This window comes from Myxine glutinosa, chromosome 6 (genome assembly GCF_964187855.1).
Source record: "Myxine glutinosa chromosome 6, kmMyxGlut1.1, whole genome shotgun sequence".
NCBI classification, from domain to species: domain Eukaryota; kingdom Metazoa; phylum Chordata; class Myxini; order Myxiniformes; family Myxinidae; genus Myxine; species Myxine glutinosa.
In genome coordinates this window covers 132,071,850-132,097,891 of record NC_136266.1, presented here as the reverse complement: position 1 = coordinate 132,097,891, position 26,042 = coordinate 132,071,850, and the positions used below count along the sequence as shown (strand labels likewise).

At 41.0% G+C, this 26,042-nt stretch overlaps 1 protein-coding gene across 1 annotated transcript in view; it reads left to right on the top strand.

Annotated features, from left to right (window-relative positions):
- Positions 1-26,042, top strand: part of LOC137429452 (uncharacterized) — a 397,376-nt gene that overhangs the window by 342,327 nt on the left and 29,007 nt on the right. The window contains 12 exon segments of the mRNA XM_078781072.1: positions 594-656; positions 839-904; positions 7,757-7,810; positions 8,178-8,213; positions 8,574-8,636; positions 8,804-8,866; positions 13,186-13,248; positions 17,073-17,135; positions 19,065-19,115; positions 21,796-21,831; positions 22,098-22,160; positions 22,276-22,338. Of these exon segments, the coding sequence (XP_078637198.1) occupies positions 594-656; positions 839-904; positions 7,757-7,810; positions 8,178-8,213; positions 8,574-8,636; positions 8,804-8,866; positions 13,186-13,248; positions 17,073-17,135; positions 19,065-19,115; positions 21,796-21,831; positions 22,098-22,160; positions 22,276-22,338 (684 nt within the window).

Here is a 26,042-nt window from a genome sequence, read left to right as displayed (position 1 = left end):
CAGATGTCACATCTGACCTCCAACTCTTGTAAGCTTAAGACTATGGTGAGGAATTTAAAAAAAAATCTATACCTTCTTGGTATAGAAGGCAAACTGTGCTAATGTCAATTGTATTTCCTCATGTTGAAGTCATAACAAATGCATGTCAGTACGGCTCCGTACAAGTGAGATAGTGCTAAAGTCGCTTGAGATAGATTCTAATTCTGGATACTATTCCTTCCTCTTTTTAAGATCTGTCAACTGAATATACAACCCACTTCTAGCAAATGCTTCTAATACAAGTAATTTTTGGTATAAATCTTTAGTCACATGGGGACATCTTTTTCTCTTCTGAGGTCACATATTATTTCCATATAATTTGTTTTTTTTTACTTGTTCTGGTTTATAGTAAGACTTGCCATATATTTTGAAATCTGAAACCTCCATTTATTTTACAAATTAATCAAGTCATCATAATATTATCTGGAGATAAATACTGAGTTCTCATCCTTAATTTTTTTTGGGCTACTGGCAATTATGGCTTAATGCATTAATTTTTTCCCCATTTTAAATGGTTTATTTCTCTCAATAACAGAATTGTGTTTGCTCTTCAGGGACCGGTGGGAGGTCTTGGAACACCAGGTGAAAGAGGACCACTTGGTCTTCGTGGAGACCCGGTGAGATCCTTTTTCTATGATGAAAACTTTTTATAATGATACTAGAAATCTCATATAAGATATTGAGTGAATGAAATAAAAACACAGGTCTTTGACATATTGGATAAATGAGCGTAAGACACATCCCAGGACACGTTGAACGTTGGACAACTGTAGTAATTGTGACAAATGCTTTGTGGTAGGGCACACCGGGAAATGATGGCTCTGAGGCTGGAGAAGATGGAGAGCAAGGTCCCATGGGACCTGAGGTAGGACATTCCTGATATTATTTCATTTGTTCATTTTATCAATTCCCTCATATAAAATGGTGTCAGAAGTGGGATAACGAAGGAAGCCAATGGTGCATATGAGACCTTGCATGTTTCAGTTAAAAGACACAGTGAAAGAATAATTAACAGGATATGAAGATTGTTGTTGTATAAACATTGTTTACTTTTGTCCATGAGATTGAAAATTATTTTTGGGTCTGTTGGTAAAATTGCATTGCTTTAACACAAAAAAACTTTCTCGCATTTGAATGAAAGTGCTTTAATATTATAACTTTAATTCAGTATGCAAATGTGTTTTCAATTTAAATCTCATAAAATACTTAAAGATTTGATTTTTTTTTGATTTTTTGATTTGTTTTGATTTTTTTGTGTGATAAATGTTAGCTCTTTCACGAGCCTCGATCGTGTATCCCAAAAAAAAAAAGTTTCGCTTCGTGTTTTTGGAAATTTGTTTGTTGATTTATAGATTTTAGTAAATTGACTCATACAAATTTACTTAGCACAGAACAGCAACCACCTTTATTTTCTCGAGGGTTTTTCTCGCTTTGATTTGTAGATCCTTTTTTTATATGAACTTCACAATGCATGATGCATAGTTGATATCCCGGCAAATGATCACTCTTTTGTTTTTTCTAATAAGCTTTGGGAATATGGATTTATAGGTTTCTACATGAGGTGTTTCTGATGCTGTATGAATGTTCCACTCGCAATATTGAAAAACAAGCCTAAAAAGTATAACAGGGGACATATTAATTTTAAAAACCTGCATTATTACTACCCTCATCAGCGAAGAGGGTGTTGCATTTGGATCCATTTGTCTGTTTGTTTGTTTGTCCGCATAGAATGTGCTGACGTAGGCCAGAAGCTCCACCGAGTAGTAGCCATTATTTATCATGTCATCTTTTTTTTTCAACTGAGTACCTCTAAAGTATGTTCATTTGGAATGCGAGTTCATTTATAAAATATGTACAGTAAAACCTCGCCGTCCACAGGGGTTACGTTCCTGTAAAACAGGCGGAAGATGCTTTGTGTTTGCTCTTCAGGGACGAATGATTAAATTTTGGTGAAGAAAGATCCGGATTTCCAAGAAGACGGAAGATTACCTAGCGCAAATGACAAGGTGAAAAGGGCAGAGAGAGGATGTGCAAGGGCAGCAGAACAGGTTTTTAGGACACCTTATCTGATACCGGCCGGTCCAGTAGCAGAATCAGAGATGAGGGTTGAAAGAACATTCGCCACCTTCTCAGGTGAAAAAGACAGAGTCCAAGAGCAGAGGGGTATGATCGGGAAGGATGGTACCGAGAGTGAGGGGTTTGGAACACAATATTTGGAAGCAAACACAGAAATTAAGCATTCGGCCTTCTGACAAGCGGAGTCAGCTGTGGTTCCATTTGAAGAGATGGAAGGTATGGAAGGGGAGCATACACAAGTGACAGACTTGCAAGGCATCACCAGGTTTTAGAGGAGGGCGACAAGTTTGAAAGTTTGTTTTGAGGTTGGACAGATGTTTTCTGGCTCTCCTGAAAGTGGGACACACACTTGCTGCAGACTTTTTGGAATGTACTGAGATTGCCTTCTAGGAAGAGAAGGCAAGTTGTTTCAGAGCAACTTCCTCACCACAGGATTCAGCGTACCATGTGCGGAAAGATGGATAGGATAATTGACGACGCTGGACATGCTGCTTCGACTGTCTCAACAATGGATGGATGTCCTCAATGCCAAACGAGAAATCAGAGTCGTCTCCCTCGACATATCTCGTGCCTTCGATATGGTCTGGCATTCCGCCCTGCTCACCAAACTCTCCTCTTATGGTATTGATGGAAATCTCCACGCATGGCTTGCGGACTTCCTCTCTGGCCGCAGTCAATGTGTGGCCCTGAATATAATTCTCTCATCTCCCCTTACTGTTCAGGCTGGAGTTCCTCGAGGCAGTATTCTGGGCCTTGGGCTTTTTCTCATCTTCATCAATGATCTCGCTAACTGTGGAAAATCCTCTTTATCTTTTTGCTGATGACTCCACCTGACCTCCACCTGAATCCTGACAAATCTCACACTCTCACCTTTTCTCTCTGAAAAGACCATCTGGAAAACCCTCCCATTTACTTTCGCAACAATCCTCTCGAAGAAATTCTGTCACTCAAGCTTTTGGGTCTCAATATCAGCCATTATCTTTCCTGGGGAAACCACATTTCCAAGCTGGCCTCCAAAGCCAGTCGCCGACTAGGCATCCTCCATTGTGCGAAGTCCTTCCTTGGCACCTCTGAGCTCCTCACCACATAAAAAGCTTTCATCCGCAGCTTGATGGAGTACTGGTCTCCCCTCTGTGCTGGTGCTCCTGCCTCACACCTAGGTCGGCTTCACGCTGTAGAAACCAAAGCTTTCAGAATCATGGGTATCTCCCGCGATGCAGCTGATTCTGAGGGCCATTCACTCGCTCACGACAGGCAGGTTGGTGGTCTTTCGATCTTCTACCGACTCCTCTCCGGCCTAGCTCTGTCTGTGCTCTGTCCCCCAAATATTCCTGCAGGACGCACAAGATTTGTCAGCAACCCTCTTCTGGTGAAACTGCCAAAATCAGGACTCTCTGCTCACCTTCATTCTTTCATTCCTCTTTTCTTCCTTCCAGGTCTTTAAAACAGCTGTTCACCACATATCTTGCCCCATCCAAAACATTGATCTTTTATACCCCCGTTATACACCCCAAATCCACCTTTTTCAAATTCCGTTTTTTTCTTGAAAGTCCTAGTCGTGTCCATTTGTTTTATGCTTGTACCCTTTACCCTCCCCCAGCCCTTTCCTTCCACAGATCTACCGATATCCCTGTTCTCTGCTGTTGCTGTGCTTGAGTGCTTCCCTCTCTCTCCCCATCTTGTCTCCCACTCCGTTTCGTATATGTTTTATGTGACCATTTATGTTGTTTTGTTATTAATATGTGTTAGCTCTTACACGAGTCTCGATCTTGTAGACAAAAAAAGAGAAGACAACACAGGATCAATCTTATGCATAAGAAGGAGCAGGTTTCTTTGGAAGAATTCCCAGGCGGAGTTAACATCAGAGGCAATATATATCGGAGACCAGTCTTGAAGAGAGATGGCTGCTAGCTGTCCCTGCCAATCTGCTTCAGTGAAATGCCAGACTCACCAGCACTGAGATATCTCTCTGAAAATAGCCAGAGAGATGTTGACTTTCACAAGCATATGATCAGATGAACTAATTGGAGCAAAGGAAGAGGAGGAATGTTAGTCATTACCAAGCCCACAAGGAAGGATTTGCCATTGGGAGAAATCCGGGTTGGAAAGTTGCTGATTGCTGATGATTTGAATTAAGGTGATAGGCCTCTAGTTAAGGGGATCGTTTTTATTAACCTTGTTTCCCCTGCCACCAAAAGTGGACGGAGGTTACATTTTCACCCCTGTCTGTAAGTTTCTATTTGTCTGTCCAGATCTGGATACTACAATTTCTTAAGTGATTCTTCACCATTGAGAGATGAGGTCAAAAACGATATATTGCAGGATATCTCGAAAAGTTATGAACAGATTTGGATGAAACTTGGTGGACAGTTTGGGTGTGTATCAAGGAAGAAGTGGTTCAATTTTGGTGAAGCTCCGGATCTGGATACAGATGTGAGATTTAAAAACACATTTTTAAGTGGTTCTTCACCATTGAGTTATGGGGCAAAAACTATAAAACATGGTATTTCAAAACGTTGTGGATGCATTCTGACCAAACCAGACAAGAAAAAGCCAATTACATTTTAGTTCCCGTTTGGATCCAGATCCGTCATATCAGTGAGATACAAAACGTAAACTGTTCAGCCTGGTGGAGGTATGCGCTCTACTAGGTGCCGTTCCAGTTTATGTAATGTGGTGATGTTGGCTGACTTCCAAGCAGATGGAAGATAACCTAGACTCCGAGAGCAAATGATATGGAAAATAGAGCACAAAGAGGATGTGCAAGGGCAGCAGAGTAGGTTTATAGAACACGTGAGCTAATGCTTCCCGGTTCAGTTGCAGAATCAGAGTTGAGGGAAGCAAACACAGAATTGAGGCATTCTGTCTTTTCTTGAGTGAGGACTGCTGTGGTGCCATTTCACTGAGGGAAGGGATGGAGGGGGAGCATACTCCTCAGACAGACTTATGAAGGCCTCACGAAGGTTGTAGAGGACGTAGTTTTGAAAGTTGGCCAGATATTTTTTTCTGGATCTCTTGAGAGTGGACACACTTTTTGTGGGCCTTGTGGAATTACCTGAGGTTGCCTTCGATAGGACTTGCCTCCTGGAGGAGAAGGCAAGGTGTTTCAAGGGAATCGACTCACCAAAGGATTAAGTGTATTATGGGCGGGATGATGAGTATTCATAACTCAAGACATGATGGGATGAATCTGTGCATAAGGGAGAAAAATTTCCATGGAAGAATTCCCAGGCAGAGTTAATATCAGGGGCGGTCGATATGTGGGACGAATCCTGGCTTGTAACGGCTGCTTGCTGTCCCTGCCAGTTTGCCTGAGTGAACTGTCAGACTTTCCGGTGCTGAGGCTGTTCTCTGAGAATAGCCGGACAGATACTGACCTTCACAAGCACATCGTCAGATGAAGCAATCCGAGCAAAGGAAGAGCAGGAGGCATTAGTGGGGAAGTTGGTAACAATTGAAATCACCACATGTGAGGGAGAGAAAGTTGGGATGAGTTGTGTAAAAATTATTGTTCCATGTCTGAGAAAGAGATGTAAATTAAGTCGTTGCTGTTTATAGGACAGTACAACACACAGATAAACGATATGGCAGCAGAGGGGAAGTCACAACCAGAGGTACTCCTCGGGTTTGCCAGGTTTAAGAGCTTTATGCAAACGGTGAGAAATGGGGGTTTTTGATGTCTGATGTTTAATGGGGTTATGACTCTGTTGCCAGGACGGGGTTCTGTTTGATGAAATCTGAGGAGACAATAGCCAAGGACAGACAGTGAGGAGTCAGGGATGTCCTGTGGGAGGAAGGATTCTGTTAAACATGTCTGGGTTATCGGCAGCAACCTGGATTTAGAGATCTGTTTGGTTAGAGTGGATGCCTCAGGATGTTGAGGTCTGGACATTTGAAACAGTGGATGATGAGTTGCTGGCAGGGTGCAGGAATGTGGAAAAGAGCATGGAGTGTGAGCAGCGTGAAGCTGTGGTGGTGAGGTGTGGGTGGGAGCTGGGAGGGTGGGGGATGGGAGAAGCAGGGAGGGTGCGGGATGAGGGGGAGCTGAAACAAGGTGGGACTCTCATTGCAGAGATGGGATAGTGTATTGACATGGAAGAGTTTGACGACATTAATGGACGTGAAGGGGAATTGATTGCCATGTGCACACAACCTCGGCAAAATTGACTTGTCAGAATTCCCAAACTGAACATAATATGGAGACAGACTTCATGAGTGGAGTGGAAAAATGTTTTCCTTTGAAGGCACGGAGGAAAGTGAAGCTGTAGTTATGAGAGAAGGATGGATGAACTAAGCATTTAGGAGTGAAATGTTTTGTGACAAAGAAGAAGAGGAAGAGATTGTAAGTAATAATAAGAAGAAGAATGCACGTGTCGTTCCTGACAGAGTGGTAATGAGAGTGAGGCAATTTAAAATGCATTTTAAGCATTTTAAAAACGTTATTCAGAGCTTTAAATGAAGAAATGTTTCACTCATTGAAGATTCAGTTTTGGGATTTTAAAAAAGAGAAGGGATTGAGATTGACGGAGGAACTATGCATGACAGATTGAATTAGTGGTTTAAATTTTTTTTCCCAGTGAGGAAGAGATAAGGATCAAGCTGAAGGATAATAAATGACAATATCTGGGAGGAAAGAAGCAAAAACGAAGCATGTAGGGTCAAAGTAGAGAGAAGGAACATGTTGCCTAGTCAGGTGAGTTGGCCTGACTTTAACAGGGACACAAATTTGATAATTCAACACAACTAGGTTCGGTTTAACATGGCAAATTGGATGAAAACATGACCAGCAACACAGGAAAGCAACTAGAAGAGCATACCTCCGCTCGGCTGAACAGTTTATGTTTTGTGTGCCACTGATACACCGGATCTGGATTTGGACCTGAACCAAAATCGAATCGGCTTGTTTTTGTCACCTAACCAACTCATACACCTAGTTTTGTCATCAGTCGTCCACAACTTTTGAAATATCATGCTATATATAGTTTTTGGCCCAATACTCAATGGTGAAGAATCACTGAAATACATTTAAATTCTCATACCCAACCAGTCTACCAAGTTTCGTCCGAATCCGTCCACAACTTTTTGAGATATCCTGATATATATCGGTTTTAGCGCCATCACTCAATGGTGAAGAAGCACTTAAAAATTCTCTGATCCGGATCCCGATTCGAATATTCACCGAAATCGAATCAATTTGTCCTTGTCACACACACACACACACACACACACACACACACACACACACACACACACACACACAACCTGTCCACCCCAAGTTTCATCCGAATTCATCCGAGGGAGGAACTGCTCGAAACAGCATCACATGCGAAGACACTCGGAAATGGAAGATGTCATTATATGTTTGACTGCCCCATGTATGTCATTGTATTTGCCCACCAAAGATCAAATGCATTGTTTATACTTCCATTCCTCCTTTTATTTGTGATTACTATGTCGACCGCCTTAGATGGTCCTCACCAACCATGCTAGTCTCTCTGAAACTCCACTGAATTTCACCTTTTTGATGTCTGATTAGCAGTAAATGTCATCACCAAATTACCACTTACAGAGATTCTTCATATCAAAATCATAAAATAAAGGAATTCAAAAACTGCTTTTCTATTCTATGCTTTCTTTTCAGGGTAAACCAGGAAAGGATGGGCCAAATGGTGGGAAGGGTGGTGATGGTATTCCCGTAAGTTGCCCTTTCATTGCACTACCATTACATGTCTGTACTTGCACTTATTTTCACTTTTCTGTTTTCGCAGTTTGCGAAACGTTTTCGCAGTTTCGCAGTTTCTGTTTTTGAACTTTACAGGTGTTTTTGATTTTCTCTTATTTAAACAATTTTCTGTAATGCTGTTGATATTACACAAATGAAATATATTTTCCTTGAAGACAACTTTTGAAAACACGCGATTTAGTTGGATAACCTAATCAGCTTTGAAGTTCATCTTTTGGTGGATGTTTTAGCCATTATGGTTCCCATTGTTGGAAAATGTTTTTGTTATACTTCTTGTAAATCTTTCTACTCCTTCCCTGACCCCACACGCTCATTTCAGGGGCTACAGGGGCATCGTGGGCCACCTGGACCAAAGGCAAGTGTTACAGCTCCTGCTAACCGCTCGGTGGTTGCTCAGTTGCGGTCGTATCACTTATTGCCATCAATATTGTTCTTATACTAAAAAAAACAACTATTTTCTTGGCTTGGGTTCTAATGGGGCTACGAGTGCAAATGCCCCAGAATTTAGGTTGTAGTCCTCCAGGTATTGATAGAAGACCATTGTATTTTATCCAAATGTTTCTGACATATCAAACCCCAACTTTATGGTTGATTAAGTTGCATTTTCCTTGTAGTTATCTCACACTGATGGATAGCTTTGTGTATGTTATTGTTGTTATTTCAAACACCTTGACCAAGAAGACACTTTCACTGCTTTTCTTCTTCTCATGAACAGGGTGTTCCAGGGAAGGCAGGGCTTTCTGGCCAACCTGGTACTTCTGGAATAGCAGGGCCTTTGGTAAGGAGCACAATACTTAGAGGATAACACCGTTGCCATATTCACAATCGTGAGAGGCGGGAGATTCATGGCTATCTTTTTCAAAACTTCCACATATCAAGGATTGAAATTAGGGATAACAAACGATTCTGGGATAAAGGCTTAAGAGCATCACATGTACTTTGCAGGGTGATCGTGGGGTAGAAGGCAAGGATGGTGTACAGGGGGCAGAGGGTCTACGAGGCCCCAGGGTAAGCAAATGGGCATCTTTTTGTGCTCTTTCAACGCCCACTTTTATCGACATTCATAGAAATGTGAAGTTAATTGTTATGGAGTAAGTGTTAAATATTTAATTTATTTTCGCTTAAAGTTTGTACAGTTTTAGCTAGAACTAAAATTGAGAGATAAACGTTACTGAGAAGGAAGGAGAAAACTGAAAGTATAGTTTTTTGTGTTTATCTGCAACCATTGATAAGTTATTGAAATTTTTGGTTTATTATGTAACAGGTTGATAATTTTGTTTAAAATGAATTTATTATTGCCTTGCCTTGTTTTATGTACGACTAGTCGTGCTTATCCGTCGCTTCACTGACGGTTTAAAAAGAGGGCATGTTGCACGTCACAAACATATAGCACATCTCTCTGTGTGTCTCAATGAGGACGTAAGATGAAGTTAAACACACAAAAGGATATTTTATAACATGTAGTCGTTGTTGCAGTGGCTGTGGTTGTTGTTGTTTCTGTGCTCCTTCAATGTATTATTATTTATATGTATATTGTTTTAAGATGTATTACTTTGAGATATTGAAAGATATAAAACAGGTACTTTTATGATTAAACGGACACTAAATTTTCTTCCAATTAAATAGATTACTAGCGCTCCGACCAAGTAAATTGATTCTTAGCTTTCTCACCAATTAAATGGATTATTAACTTTCCTACCATGTAAATTGATTATTATCTTTCTCACCAATTAAATGGATTATTAACTTTCTCACCAAGTAAATTGATTATTAACGTTCTAACCAAGTAAATCGATTATTAACTTTCCCACCAAGTAAATTGATTATTAGCTTTCTCACCAATTAAATGGATTATTAACTTTCCCACCAAGTAAATTGATTATTAGCTTTCTCACCAATTAAATGGATTATTAACTTTCCCACCAAGTAAATTGATTATTAGCTTTCTCACCAATTAAATGGATTATTAACTTTCCCACCAAGTAAATTGATTATTAGCTTTCTCACCAATTAAATCGATTATTAACGTTCTAACCAAGTAAATCGATTATTAGCTTTCTAACCAAGTAAATCGATTATTAGCTTTCTAACCAAGTAAATCGATTATTAGCGTTCCAACCAAGTAAATCGATTATTAGCTTTCTAACCAAGTAAATCGATTATTAGCTTCCCAACCAAGTAAATCGATTATTAGCTTCCCAACCAAGAAAATCGATTATTAGCTTTCTAACCAAGTAAATCGATTATTAGCTTCCCAACCAAGAATGAATGAATGAATGATCGTTTTTTTAAGGCCATTTTCCCCGCTGGAGCGGGGGTTAGCCTTGCGGGTCCCATGACAATCATGGTTCCCTGTTTGAGGCAATGTTTTTATGGCCGGATGCCCTTCCTGACGCCAACCCTTGGTCGCCTCTTACGATGCGCAGGGATACGGTGTACCTATTCTAACCGGGGTACACACCGGGATCATTCATCCCAGCAAGCTGGTACTCAATTTGCCGAACTCGGAAGGATGACAGGCTGAGTCAACCCCCCTGGCGTTAATTCAGCGATCGACGGGGATTCGAACCCAGGATCCTCGGATCCCAAGCCGGCACCCTAACCGCTAAGCCAAAACCAGGCTAGCTTCCCGACCAAGTAAATCGATTATTAGCTTCCCAACCAAGTAAATCGATTATTAGCTTCCCAACAAAGTAAATCGATTATTAGCTTTCTAACCAAGTAAATCGATTATTAGCTTTCTAACCAAGTAAATCGATTATTAGCGTTCCAACCAAGTAAATCGATGATTAGCTTTCTAACCAAGTAAATCGATTATTAGCTTCCCAACCAAGTAAATCGATTATTAGCTTCCCAACCAAGAATGAATGAATGAATGATCGTTTTTTGAAGGCCATTTTCCCCGCTAGAGCGGGGGTTAGCCTTGCGGGTCCCATGACAATCATGGTTCCCTGTTTGACGCAATGTTTTTATGGCCGGATGCCCTTCCTGAGCGCCAACCCTTGGTCGCCTCTTACAATGCGCAGGGATACGGTGTACCTATTCTAACAAGGGTACACACCGGGATCATTCATCCCAGCAAACTGGGACTCAAATTTGCCGACCTCGGAAGGATGACAGGCTGAGTCAACCCCCCTGGCGTTAATTCAGCGATTGACGGGGATTCGAACCCAGGATCCTCGGATCCCAAGCCGGCACCCTAACCGCTAAGCCAAAACCAGGCTAGCTTCCCGACCAAGTAAATCGATTATTAGCTTCCCAACCAAGTAAATCGATTATTAGCTTCCCAACAAAGTAAATCGATTATTAGCTTTCTCACCAAGTAAATCGATTATTAGCTTTCTAACCAAGTAAATCGATTATTAGCTTTCTAACCAAGTAAATCGATTATTAGCTTCCCAACCAAGTAAATCGATTATTTGCTTCCCAACCAAGTAAATCGATTAGTAGCTTCCCAACCAAGTAAATCGATTATTAGCTTCCCAACCAATTAAATCGATTATTAGCTTTCTAACGAAGTAAATCGATTATTAGCTTTCTAACCAAGTAAATCGATTATTAGCTTCCCAACCAAGTAAATCGATTATTAGCTTCCCAACCAAGTAAATCGATTATTAGCTTCCCAACCAAGTAAATCGATTATTAGCTTCCCAACCAAGTAAATCGATTATCAGCTTCCCAACCAAGTAAAATTATTGTTTGCATTTCAACCAAGTAAATTGATTATTAACTTTCTATTCCAGTAAATTGATTATTAGCGTTTCAACCAAGTAAATCGATTATAAGCTATCCAACCAAGTAAATCGATTATTTGCTTCGCAACCAAGTAAATTGATTATTAGCGTTCCAACCAAGTAGCCTGGTTTTGGCTTAGCGCTTAGGGTGCGGCTTGGGATCCTAGGATCCTGGGTTCGAATCCCAGTCGATCACTGAATTAACACCAGGGGGTTGACTAAGCCTGTCATCCTTCCAAGGTCGGCAAATTGAGTACCAGCTCACTGGTAATTCCCTCTGTGTTGCAAGAGGTGACTAACAGGGTTGGCGGCAGGAAGGGCATCCGGCCGCTAAACATTGCTTCAAAAAGGGGACCACGGTGCCCGAAAACGGCCAACCCCTGCTCTGCAGGGAAAAATGGCCTCTGAAGGTGGTTCTTCTAAAGGTGGTTCAACCAAGTAAATCGATTATTAGCTTTCCAACCAAGTAAATCGATTATTAGCTTCCCAACCAAGTAAATCGATTATTAGCACTCTGATCAAGTAAATCAACTCTTAGCTTCCCAACCAAGTAAATCGATTATTAGCACTCCGATCAAGTAAATCAACTCTTAGCTTTCCAGCCCAGTAAATGGATTATTGGCTTTCCTACGGTACCATTTTTATCTCACCCGGAACGAAGTTCAGGGGAGCTTATGCGATAGCGCATTGTCCGTCAGTGTGTCCGTCCGTCAGTCCGTCAGTCCGTAAACACTTGCAACTTCTTCTCCGAAACTGCTGATGGGATTGCGACCAAATTTGGCACAAATTAGATTTGTTGTGTTGTGACTAAAGTTTGTTCATGGCATTTAAAAAATCGCGGTCTAAGGGGGTTTACCGGGGTCAAAGTGGATCTAGGTTTGACCCCCCAAAATAGGAATTTGCTTTTATCCTCTGAAACTACACACACTATTTCGATGAAACGTGGACCACAACCTTCATCACCCGTGATGTATCAGTATTTGTTCACGGCACTAAGAAAATCTAAATCTAAGGGGGTTTACAGGGGGGTCAAAGTGGGTCCAGGTTTGACCCCCCAAAATAGGTATTTTCTTTCTTTTCTGAAACTACACACACAATTTCGATGAAACTTGACCACAACTTTCACCACACGTGATGTACCAAAGTTTGTTCACTGCATGAAACAAATCCGCCCCTTTGGCGTCTACAGGGTGGGGTTGCCCCCCAAAATAGACAAGACAACACAACACAACACAAGACAGATACTGCACAGATATATATATATATATATATATATATATATATATATATATATATATATATATATATATATATATATATATAATGGGAATGGGGTTGTAAATGGTCGGGAGAGGATAAAATGATATTGTTCATCCAGTGTCATTCCAGAATTTGATTTAAAACATAAATTTAACACCAAAATTAATATATGATTTTCGGTAAAATGATGATTTGTCCAATTTGTGTTAATGATGTTGAGAGTAAATAGATCGGTACACTTATATATTATTCTTGCAGGCAAACCGCATAAGCAAAAGTGCATTTGATCTGACAACTGTGTTGTGAAAATGGATTTGATTCTTTTTTTTTTAGGGGAAAATAGGTAAACCTGGACCCGAAGGTGATGCAGGGGGTGATGGTCCAAGAGGTATAAAGGTGAGCTTTATGCAGTCTTTCGATTATTTATATCATGGGATCCTTGTGCTAATATGATACCCTTTTTCCCTACTGCTCTTTGGTCATCATCTCTGGGTAATTGGGAGGAAACATCTTTAACCTAAAACAGATGCTTTAACCTCGGGATTGTCGGTTTGACTGTGTTTTCTGAGCTCACCCAGAACTGCACATGCAGCATACGACATGAAGATGTGCTGAAAAGATTACAAATTGTAACTTGGAAACGGTACACTGTGCAGGAATTTATTAATGCAAAATAAGCAAGTTGCTTACCTTTCATTCTGATGAGAGTGTAACATTTTCAAAATGGTTGATATGATCAACTTAGATAAAATAAGGAGCATCACATATAAATGATTCAAAATTGAGATTAAGTAACGTAAGATTGTAAAATGAAGAACTCGTATTGGTGGTGAAGGCTAGTGTTGATCTGCAATGGTCAACAATGAACAGGCCACAGAACTTAAATCAATGGGATATTGATTGAGATATGCTAACAGCTGCGGGAAACAAGGAGAAAACTGACGTTTTGTGCAGTAACTCTCCTTCAGAGCAAAAGAGGGCAAAGGGTCAAATTACAGCAAATCAAATTACAAGGCATCATTTATTTGTTTTTCACATTAGCACGTGAACATCGATTTGCACGCTCTGTAGGTGGTCTATGCTACCGGTTATAACATTGTTTATGGATCGATGACCTATTTTTGTTTTCACTGCCATTTTTGCATTTTTCTCACCGGTTAATCCATGACGTAGACCGATTTGCTTCAGTAATTCGGTATTTTAATTCAGCAATTATTTGCATTTTGATTACTCTTATTTACGTCTCATAATAAATTTTTTTCACCAACAGTTCAGTTTTTACTGATGATTTAAAGATAGTTTCAAAGCTACTTGTTTATCTAAGCTTTTCAAAGTCCATGTGGCTTTTGCACGTTGCCTTTTCACATCGGGCTTTGTGTTAATTGCCTCCAATAATATATCAAGTCATTGGAATATGTCAGTAAATGATTTTTAAGCAACTGGAAATAAATTGCTTTTTTCCTATCCTAAAAACTTCTTTATTATTCTTTTGATTCATAAGTGGATATTGTTTAAAAGTTTTGTCACAACATTGACTCTTGGTTTCAAAATGTTTACAGAAACTGAGTGCAAGGTCTGTCTGTATTAGCTTTGCTTTATATTGATACAAATCACTTTTGGAATGTTTTCCAAAAACTTTGTTTTTGTTCTCTGTGATGAGAAATAGCTTTTAAAACATTGACTTGATACTCAGAGAATTCAAGCATTGCAACTTTTATCTCAGCCTTGTGCACATGAAACTAGAACGGCGCTCGGTAGAGCGCAAACCTCCACCATCATAGTATATAAATTGTTTTTGCCCCTATCACTCAATGGTGAAGAATCACTTTAAAAAAATGTTTTTATCTCGTATCTCGATCGGATTTGGATCTTCACCAAACTTGAATCAATTCATCATTGTCACAAACTCAACCTGTCTACCAAGTTTCGCCCAGATCTGTCCTTAACTTTTTGAGATATCCTGCTATGTATCGTTTTTGGCCCTATCTCCCAATAGTGAAGAATCACTTTAAAAAATCATAGTATCTGGATCTGGATCTTCAACAAAATCTAATATTCATCCTAGTTGCATACCCAACGTTTCCACGAAATTTTGTCCGAATCCATCCAAAACTTTTTCCGATATCCTTGTCACAGACAAACAAACAGTGAGTGGTGATAGCATAACCTCCACTCACCTTCGGTGGTGGAGGTAATAATCAACCATCCTCACAACTGTCCAGGAAAACAAAAATTGCACGACAATCTTAATTTCGGAATCTTACTATAATTCACCAAATGTCCATCCGTCTGTCTGTCTGTCGGTCCGTCCGTTCGAAGGTACCGCAAAAACAGCTGAACGATCGAAACGATCTTTTGGGTGGGTAATCCTGGGATCCCCTGGAGTAAAATAGGCTGTATTGTTTTTCCAATTTCAGCTTTGGCCTCCAGCATTTTCAGGTTTGGACTCCCGCATAACATTATTTTCCCGGGTGCCGCACAAACAGCTGCACCGATCGCTGCACCGATCGGCTGCATCGATCGGACTCGGTGACCTCGGACAAAGACCTTGTATAAGGACATGGGTTGAATCCCTGCTTGAGAGAATGCCAACCCCCGCCCCGCCATCACGGTCGTCTCTCCAACTCACAATCCCACAAGATATGCGGAAAGGATGACCCAAAACCAATTATCTTATTTTTGATTCGTATATAAACATCATTATAAGTAAATAATGACCTCGCACAAAGTTCAAACGACGTGAGTTTAATCTCTACATGAGAGAATTCCACATAGCTATTTGGGCGGTATATAAGCAAACAGATCGCTGTCTCCGTCGATCATTCCAAGGCCGTAACACCTATCGGCTCAAAATCCTTTTAACTGTTGACTTGGTAGTTTTTACAATGAAGGAAACACATATGGGGAGTACATACGACATAGCGATTGTGAATGTGACAGCTCTGAGGCGTCTTTCGCTTCGCATCAAATTATTCATTACATTCATTCATTCATTTAATGATCATTACGCTCATTCTTATGCTCATTAAACGTTCATTAAACATTAAACGTTCATTAAACGATTACGAAAATAAAAACGAAAAACATTACGAAATTACGTTCACACCATCACATCAAACACTACCGTGAACACAAACATCGTCACAACATCGTCACAATGAAAACATCGTCACAAACGTTATGTTACGTAATTCAAACCGTGAACACATCGAATATTGGAGAGCCCATTGCCCAAATTTGAAACACGATGGAATAATATTTAGCGATATGAACAGTGATGTGGCTTTTATTGAAATTCAACAAATGCTGTTTAGATTTTGATGATTTGCGTGTGATATGATTTAACAGATGTTTATATAAATCGTTAAAAATTTTAAAAAGCCTTCAATTTCTGATATTTTGCCTTTTCATTTGGGCCTCCCAATTGAAGCCCTGCCCGTAGGGTGGGTACCGTTGCTAGTGGATCAAATTCGATGTTTTAGAATATATGGGATGGTATCCCAGCAAAACAACTTGTACATATGCTGCCTTTTAATCATCAATCAGCAACCTAATGGCGATTGACTGAAAACTATCTTGATGAATATTGAGACTTTTTGCTCAGCCAGCAAGCAAGAAATTTCTTGCTTTTTCTTTCCAAACTCGTGTGTCTTTGTGAAATGCAGGGCTGCAAAGCCATGTGCTAAGCTAAAAAGCCAAAGCAAACATATTAATTGCCCAGAGGCCTTGCCGGATCTCGGTGAGACGGGGCCTGTGCGCATGATTTTAAAGTGTATGCTTTAGGACATGACTTTTGGACTGCGGTGTTTGTCACTGGGAGTTTAGGAAAACATGACGTAAAAAGTCATGTACGGTGCAGGCGATTGTGTAATTGCTCTGGGAAAGGAAATGGAAAGTTCACATTTAGTGCGCTTATGGAGTTTCGAGAGAAAAATAGGATGGGTTTTTTGAGAGATCATAAAACAGCAAATAAGATAAAGGATACCACAACAAACGTTTAAAGATCCAGTGGATAATGAACTTTAATATAAAGAATTTAAGTCGCACACTCACCCCTTTTCCCCTCTCCTTATCCAATAAATTTTGGCCTTACAGCTGAAGTGCATACAACGGTTCATTAGTGTGCATGGCTGTGCTATTGTGCACAAAGATGTGGTGCATATGCAGTGGTGATGGGGTGTGAAGGGTGTGCAATGCTTTGAGATGTTTCAATCCTGCAGGGCGAGCCTGGAGTTGCTGGACCGAATGGACTGCCAGGGTCTCCAGGACCACGTGGAGGGGCGGTGAGGATTTGCTAGCACCCACCAGAGGGAATGTCAGACTAATGCATGTACTGTGTTATAAAGGAAGGAAGATAGATGATATGAGTGAAAGGGTGTCATATGGAGAAAGAAGTGGCAAAGAAAGGAAAATGCACACAGCAAGAGACTCCATGGTAGAGGGTGGGGAAGTTAGAAAACCAAAAGTATAACGGTCAGGGAATAAGAGGGGATAAGAGGAGGATCGGAAAAATATGTTCAAATATGGAGGTAGAAAGGGAGTTGGATTGAGGGAGTCGGAAATATGGGAAAAAAAGGCTCTTGAGACATTGGAAATGAGCAGAGATGAGGGGATTTGCAGGGCTCGAGGAAATGCAGAGATTTCTATTACGATAATTCCTCCAACCAGTAACCGTGATCATTTGATGCATTTTGCTGCATTTCGTGGCTTAGTGAATACAGAAAATATACAGAAGCATGGCATTTGTTTCTCTCTGCGGATTATTTTAGTGCGGCCATTAACTCTACTCTCGTGTGCATATTGGATACATGTGTTTATGGCAGAATGATTATATTTAAATAAGAATGACAAAATGCCCCACAATATAAAGTATTCTGAGGGGTTTACACAATGGCTATTGTGGATCACAGACGAATTACAGCAAAAGTGAATTTTTTTATTGTGAACTCATCCTGTTCCTGCAATACCGCATTGAATACCCGCACCCCCTATGCATCTCCCTCGAGGATTCTTCTTATTTTTTCCGTTAAAAAAATGGACTACCTTTCTTCCACATGTTCTGTAGTAGTATTTTTTTTCCAGGCCTAGCCATCATGTTGCTCCTTGGTAGATTCAAACTCACATTTTTGTTATTTCGTGCATTTATTGGCCAAATCAGTTTTGTCGACATTTGCTTTTTTATATTCAATTGGTTTGTTTTTTTCCCCCTATAATTGTTATAATATGTATATATGATACCTTCTGAAAGGTACGGTGTTTATTCCCATTTTCCACCGTCACGGTCAAACACGATCAAATGAAGTCTATACAGTCTGGCTTAAAAAGAACACTGAGTTTCATTTTTGAGTGGTGATCAGTAAATCCGTGACTGAACAATAAATAATCGTCGAATAGAGAAATATATTTTTCAATTTACTTCCAACAATTTTTAAACCGTTTTTTTAGACACACTCGTAATAAATAAACAATCATCTTTTTTTGTACTCTGCCCCTTCCGATCCCATCTCCAGGTGCTGCACGACGTCATCGCCGGCCACCGAAGTGGGCCCGGCGATGACGCTTGCCGCAAAGGGAGTACTCAGTTTTCACTTCCTTTTCTTTCTTGTTTGTTTGTTTTCTTGTTTGTTTGTTTGTTTGTTGGGGCGATATTAAGTACTTGTTTCTTTTTTTCTTATCTGGGCAATATCTCAGGCAACTTTTGAGCCAGGAAGCTGATATTTGGACACAACATTGACCAAGTCATTTGGCAATAAAGCGTATTTTTGATTTATGAATTAATCAATCAATTGATTAATTATTTAATTATTTACTTCCTTTTACTTCCTTTTTACTTCCTTTTCTTCCTTTTCTTCTTCTTCCTTTTCAAAATATTACAGATTTGGATGAAGCAGTGATGGTTTAGGTATGCTATTAGCCTCGTCAATTGATTAATAAATAAATTATTTTACGATTATTATTTATTTATTTTAATTACACAATCAATCAATTATTGCACACCGCTCCCTCCCAATTCCATCTGCGCACCGCGGCAATGTCACGCACTGAAGGATATGTTATTTATTTATATGGCATCAGGGCGTTCTACTTTGAATGTAGCTGTACTTGTCTACTTTTGTTTTAAGCCACAGATATACAGAATCATGAAAGAACTACAAATATGGTTTTGAGATGTTTGAATGCAACCGAGATCTATGGTTTTTGTCTTTTAATAGGGTGTAGCAGGAAGAGACACGGTCGGTCCCGTCGGAGTACAGGGTGAACAGGTATGGTTCTACTTTGTTAAAGTTTTATTTTGTGGTTCGATGTCATTTGGGATACAGTGGTGGCATGTTTGTGAGGACGCTGGCCTGGGATCCCAGAGTTTGTGAGTTTTCTAAATCCAGTAAAAGACAGCAGCATTGGGGATTTGGATTTTAAGCTTCAGCAAGTCCAGATAGGTTCAGCTTCAACTGGTCTGGCCTACATGTGAGGCTAGTCCCTCATTGTGGTTGACTATTATTCCCTACCGTTGTTAAAGGAGGTCATTCTGAATGATTATAAATCTTACCCTCTCCTGAAAGCAATTTATACATTGAATTTAAAGCAATGTATACAATTTATTTTACACTCTTAATACCTTAAACATTATCACCCAAAATGGACATTTTCTCTTCAATACCCAGTAGCAGCTGTATGATGTGATTATTACAAAACACCACATTCACAAACAAATGGCAGACTACTGCTTCAGTTACAAATGTAAAACCACAAATACAAGGGTAGGAGTGGAGGGAGGATGATGGGGGTCATAACATTTGCATCAAAGGCCTGTCCATGTGAATGGAAAGTCTTTTAGACTGGAAATAAACAATGATGCTGTGTTTTCTACATGTGGTAGAAATTATTGGTGTGGACAGATCGCCATACCTGTCACCTCAGTAGTAACTGTAGTTCATGGCTGCTAGGCAAGACAATAGGAAAGCAGTTTGATAAATAGGATTGTTTAAGATGTTTTGTAGACAAAAAAAATCTTTGAAGTGTGTGTGTTTGTGTGTGTCGTTGGTTGTTATCTCCAAATGTGGGTTTCAGAAGGTGGAACGGAGCCCTCCCAGTTCTCAGTGTATCCACCTTTGTGTGTGCGTGTGTGTGTGTGTGTGTGTGTGTGTGTAGACTGTGTGTGTGTGTGTGTGTACTGTGTGTACTGTGTGTGTGTGTGTGTGTGTGTGTGTGTGTGTGTGTGTGTGTGTGTGTGTGTGTGTGTGTGTGTGTGTGTGTGTGTGTGTGTGTGTGTGTGTGTGTGTGTGTGTGTGTGTGTGTGCAGTGTGCAGTGTATGTGTGTGTGTGTGTGTACGGTGTGTGTCTACTGTGTGTGTGTGTACTGTGTGTGTGTACTGTGTGTGTGTGTGTGTGTGTGTGTGTGTACTGTGTGTGTGTACTGTGTGTGTGTGTGTGTGTGTGTGTGTGTGTGTGTGTGTGTGTGTGTGTGTGTGTGTGTGTGTGTGTGTGTGTGTGTGTATGTACTGTGTGTGTGTACTGTGTGTGTGTACTGTGTGTGTGTGTGTGTACTGTGTGTGTGTGTGTACTGTGTGTGTGTGTGTGTGTGTGTGTGTGTGTGTGTGTGTGTGTGTGTGTGTGTGTGTGTGTGTGTGTGTACTGTGTGTGTATGTGTGTATGTGTGTGTACTCTGTGTGTGTACTGTGTGTGTGTACTGTGTGTGTGTGTGTACTGTGTGTGTGTACTGTGTGTGTGTACTGTGTGTGTGTGTGTGTGTGTGTGTGTGTGTGTGTGTGTGCGTGTAAATTATTTTTACCTGCTATTCCCACACGTGGGTGGACCTCAGGAGATGGAACGGGACCTACCGGGTGTCAAAGTTTGTGTTTTTGTGTGCACGTGTGTGTGTAAAACTCACAATTGGAAAACACACTTGGCAGTGTTGGACACAGAACTGAAGTTTATTTGGTCTAGTGAGGTTTATTGCTAGAACAGTTTGTGTTGGCTCACAATGGACAACTTTTATGGCCTTTAAATACTTATTGGCATTTTATTATTGGAGGAGGATACTTGATGTGTGGGTTGAGGAGGGAGAGGTGAGGGTTAAGATGGCAAACAGTTGTCCTTACATACATATGAGGGATGCTTTAGAATGTTCGAGGAACAAGATACTCACAATAGTCCAAGACACTGACACCAATGTATTTTGATGTTTTTCAAGATGTAAGTACTTGTATATATAATTGGAAAGAATATATCGAGATTTGTTTATTTTTATGCCTTGTTATACCTTTTTGACATGTCTTGGTCTGTTGTGTGTGTCTCATTTGAAGAACATTGCGAATGCTATACAAACGCCATAAATAACAGCAAAGTGGTTTTGAGTTTGTGTCCTCAAACATATATATATATATATATATATATATATATATATATATATATATATATATATATATATTAGGCTGGCAGGATAGCCAAGAGGTATGAACACTAACCTCTGAGCTGTATAGCCTGTGTTTGAATCTCAATTCAGTTATAAACTGTCATTCCGGAGTTTCACACAGGTTGATTCATCAAGGTGTGTGCTGTCCCTCGGATGGACGTTAAACTGGGTGTCCTGTCTACTGGCATTAATTTCTGGATGTTAAAGATCCCAAGGTGTTCTTCACAAAGAGTAGGCAAGCTTTCACCAACACCATGGCCAAATTCCTACCTAAACTGTGTGGAGCAAGTGGTCTGGTCTTCTTAGGGTTTCCTTTCCCCCATGATATACCGCTTGCTATTGGAGAGTGTGGTTGCTGTCTGGGCATCAGGTTCTGCACTACAAATTGACCGGGTGGTTTTGTTTTGGGTGAGCAGGCTTCTTTGGATACAAACGGCAACCTGGAATTATATTTTATTATTAAAAGTAAACTGTTGGTTATTTTAATTGGATAACTTTTGTTCTTGTTTATTTTTCTTGTTTTACAACAGGGAGAGCCTGGGTTCCTTGGATTTCCAGGCAAAAAGGTAAGGCGTTATGCCGATAACTTAGTATCGTGCTGGGCTATGCAATCGAATGATGTCTTTACTTGTACAAATCATTCCCAAACAAGACACTTTCATATACGTAGCATGAACTATGTTTACACCTTTCCACAAAGCACCATCCCCTCCAGGTGTATAAACCCAGGTGTGAGATTTTCACATGACTTGTACCTGGTAATGTTATGTTTTGTAAGGTTTCGTGTCGAATCACACCTCATTGCCGAACACATTCTTTGTACATCCCATAGGGTGTTGAAGGACCGGTGGGGCGGAACGGAACTGCAGGACCGAAAGGAATCCGGGGTCGCAGGGTGAGCAAAACACAAACCTTTAAGCACCAAAACGTCAAAAGGTTGAATCTGTCTGTTAACCTGTATCCTGTAGATTACAATACGTGACTTAAACTCCTACCTATGTGCTTTTCAGGGAAATTCTGGAAAGACGGGTGATGTTGGCCGAACGGGCGATGCTGGCCCACCAGGCAGGAGGGTAAGGGTTTCTACATTTCCTACAAAGCTCGTCTACTCTTTTGTAATTTCTGCTGATCACATAATTATATTATTAATGTACCTTCATAATATGTTAATTTAAATAAACTAACCCCACTCGATCCCCAAAAATAAAACATAGGACATGGAGCATTCATAATTTTCTCCGAACAAAATATTCACAATAGTACAAAACTAGGCAAAAAAGTTTAATAACTTTAACAATATAAATATACATGCCTCGTTAAACTTTCCATGTAAAATGGAGCATGTCCTTTAATCCTAAAAACTCTCACATGTTTACCCGAGATCACTCCAGAATGATTGCCAAACATGATTATTCTGCAACTTGACTGGACGGCAGCAGCTCACGCATCCTAAAAACCTGCTCTGCTGCTCTTTCCCATCCTCTCTCTCTGCCCTTTCATCCTGTCATTTGCACCAGATCATCTTCCATTTGCACCAGGTCATCTTCCATTTGCACCAGGTCATCTTCCATTTGCACCAGGTCATCTTCCATTTGCACCTGGCCATCTTCCATTTGCACCAGGTCATCTTCCATTTGCACCAGGTCATCTTTCATTTGCACCTGGCCATCTTCCATTTGCACCAGGTCATCTTCCATTTGCACCAGGTCATCTTCCATTTGCACCAGGTCATCTTCCATTTGCACCAGGTCATCTTCCATTTGCACCAGGTCATCTTCCATTTGCACCAGGTCATCTTCCATTTGCATCAGGCCATATTCCATTTGCACCAGGTCATCTTCCATTTGCATCAGGCCATCTTCCATTTGCACTAGGTCAGCTTCCATTTGCACCATGTCATCTTCCATTTGAACCAGGTCATCTTCCATTTGCACCAGGTCATCTTTCATTTGCACCTGGCCATCTTCCATTTGCACCAGGTCATCTTCCATTTGCACCAGGTCATCTTCCATTTGCACCAGGTCATCTTCCATTTGCACCAGGTCATCTTCCATTTGCACCAGGTCATCTTCCATTTGCACCAGGTCATCTTCCATTTGCATCAGGCCATATTCCATTTGCACCAGGTCATCTTCCATTTGCATCAGGCCATCTTCCATTTGCACTAGGTCAGCTTCCATTTGCACCATGTCATCTTCCATTTGAACCAGGTCATCTTCCATTTGCACCAGGCCATCTTCCATTTGCACCAGGTCAACTTCCATTTGCACCAGGTCATCTTCCATTTGCACCAGGTCATCTTCCATTTGCACCAGGTCATCTTCCATTTGCACCAGGTCATCTTCCATTTGCATCAGGCCATATTCCATTTGCACCAGGTCATCTTCCATTTGCATCAGGCCATCTTCCATTTGCACTAGGTCAGCTTCCATTTGCACCATGTCATCTTCCATTTGAACCAGGTCATCTTCCATTTGCACCAGGCCATCTTCCATTTGCACCAGGTCAACTTCCATTTGCATCAGGTCATCTTCCATTTGCACCAGGTCATCTTCCATTTGAACCAGGTCATCTTCCATTTGCACCAGGTCATCTTCCATTTGAACCAGGTCATCTTCCATTTGCACCAGGTCATCTTCCATTTGCACCAGGTCATCTTCCATTTGCACCAGGTCATCTTCCATTTGCACCAGGTCATCTTCCATTTGCATCAAGCCATCTTCCATTTGCACCAGGTCATCTTCCATTTGCACCAGGCCATCTTTCATTTGCACCAGGCCATCTTCCATTTGCACCAGGCCTTCTTCCATTTGCACCAGGCCATCTTCCATTTGCACCAGGCCATCTTCCATTTGCACCAGGCCATCTTCCATTTGCACCAGGCCATCTTCCATTTGCACCAGGCCATCTTCCATTTGCACCAGGTCATCTTCCATTTGCACCAGGCCATCTTCCATTTGCACCAGGTCATCTTCCATTTGCTTGGAAATTAGCCAACATTACTGCATTACATAAAATGGTTCAAAAACGGATCCCCTCAACTACAGACCTATCAGCTTATTTCCATCCACCAGCAAGGTCATGGAATCCATCATCGTGGCTGATATCTAATCCTTCCTTTTATCCAACAATCTAAGCTCACATCACCAATTTGGTTTCAGACCAGGTCACTCTACCTTGGATATGCTGCTTCTACTCATCCAACAATGGATGGATGCCCTCAATGTCAGACTTGAGATCATGGCGTCTCTCTGAATATACTGTATGTCGTGTTTTTGATACAATCTGGAATCCTGGATTACTCTTCAAACTCTCTGCCTTTGGCATCCAAGGCCGACTCCACACATGGCTTACTGACTTCCTCTACTTTTGTAGCCAAATTGTGGCTTTCAACAGAATCCTTTCATTTCATCTCCCTGTCAAGGCCAGAATGCCCCCAACGTAGTGTTCTGGGCCCAGTCCTATTCCTGATCTCTTCATCAATGATCTCTCTGACTCTCTGGGAAATCTTCTTTACTCTGCGGTGACAAACATCCCTCTTCTTTCAGACAGGCATGCTGCAGCCTCTTGCCTCTCTTCAGACCTTGAAAAAAAAAATCACAAGATGGTCAAACAATTGGAATGTCTCTTTCAATCCCGACACATCTCACAGTCTCACTATCTCTTTCTGAAAGGACCCTCTGGCAAACCCTCCTATCTACTTTCTTAACAATCCCTCTAAGAAAATTTAGTTAATCAAAATCAAACTCCTGGGTCTCACTATCAGCCATGCCCTTTTTTGGGCAAACCTCCAAAACCTTCCTCAAAGTTGGACTCCAAAGTGAGCCGCCGACTGAGCATCCTCCGTCATACAAAATCCTTCATTGGCATATATGAACTCCTATCCACCTACAAGGCCTTCATGCGCAGCTTGATGGAGTACTGCTCTCCCCTCTGGGCTGGCTCCGCGACTTTGGGAAGGTGGGGGTACACCATCCTAGATGGCGAGGATCTCTGGGTCGCTCTTGGGAGATCCATCGACTGTCTCCGTGCCACGAGCTTGTTCAAGAGAACTGATTGGGGCTACACAACAACAACAACCAGACAGGGATGAAAATATAACCTCTATCCACCTTTGGTGGTGGAGATAACAAGAAACTGGAGACGTTTTATTTCTGTTTTTTGAGGTTGTGATGGGAGTGAGGGGCATCGGAGAGGTACGTCAGTCACATTAATCAGGATTGTATCATTAGCCTGCCATATCATTGACATGCCAGCTCTCCAAATATTACTAAATCACTGCAGCACCGTACAGCCACGCATATGGTATACTTCAGAATTTGTTGACCAATGTGTGCACTGATTTCATCATCCAACAGGATTGTGCAGATGTGGTGCACTTGCCTTTGCGCAGTCTGGCTTTGGTTTGATTCTCAGCACGACTATAATGTGTCAGATTGGTGGTTTGCTGGGAAAGTGTTGTATCACAAAGTGTACTGTCCCTTGGATGGATGTTGCTGCATTGCTGATGGATAATAAATATCCCAATGGTGTTTTTCTCAAAGAGAAGACGAGTTATCGCTGGCACCAAGAACAGATTCCACAATCCTGCTTTAGCTGCTGCTGGGAAGGCAAATGCAACCCACCCAGTGTAATTCTTGCCCTGGAACCTCTTTGGCAGCTATGTACCTGTCTTCAGGCAGAACCCCACAGTGAGAGTGCTTGGATTAATACTCACAATGTTTGTACCAATTAAGTCATGTGTCCTCAAACGAATTATGTTGTTTGTGCTGCAATA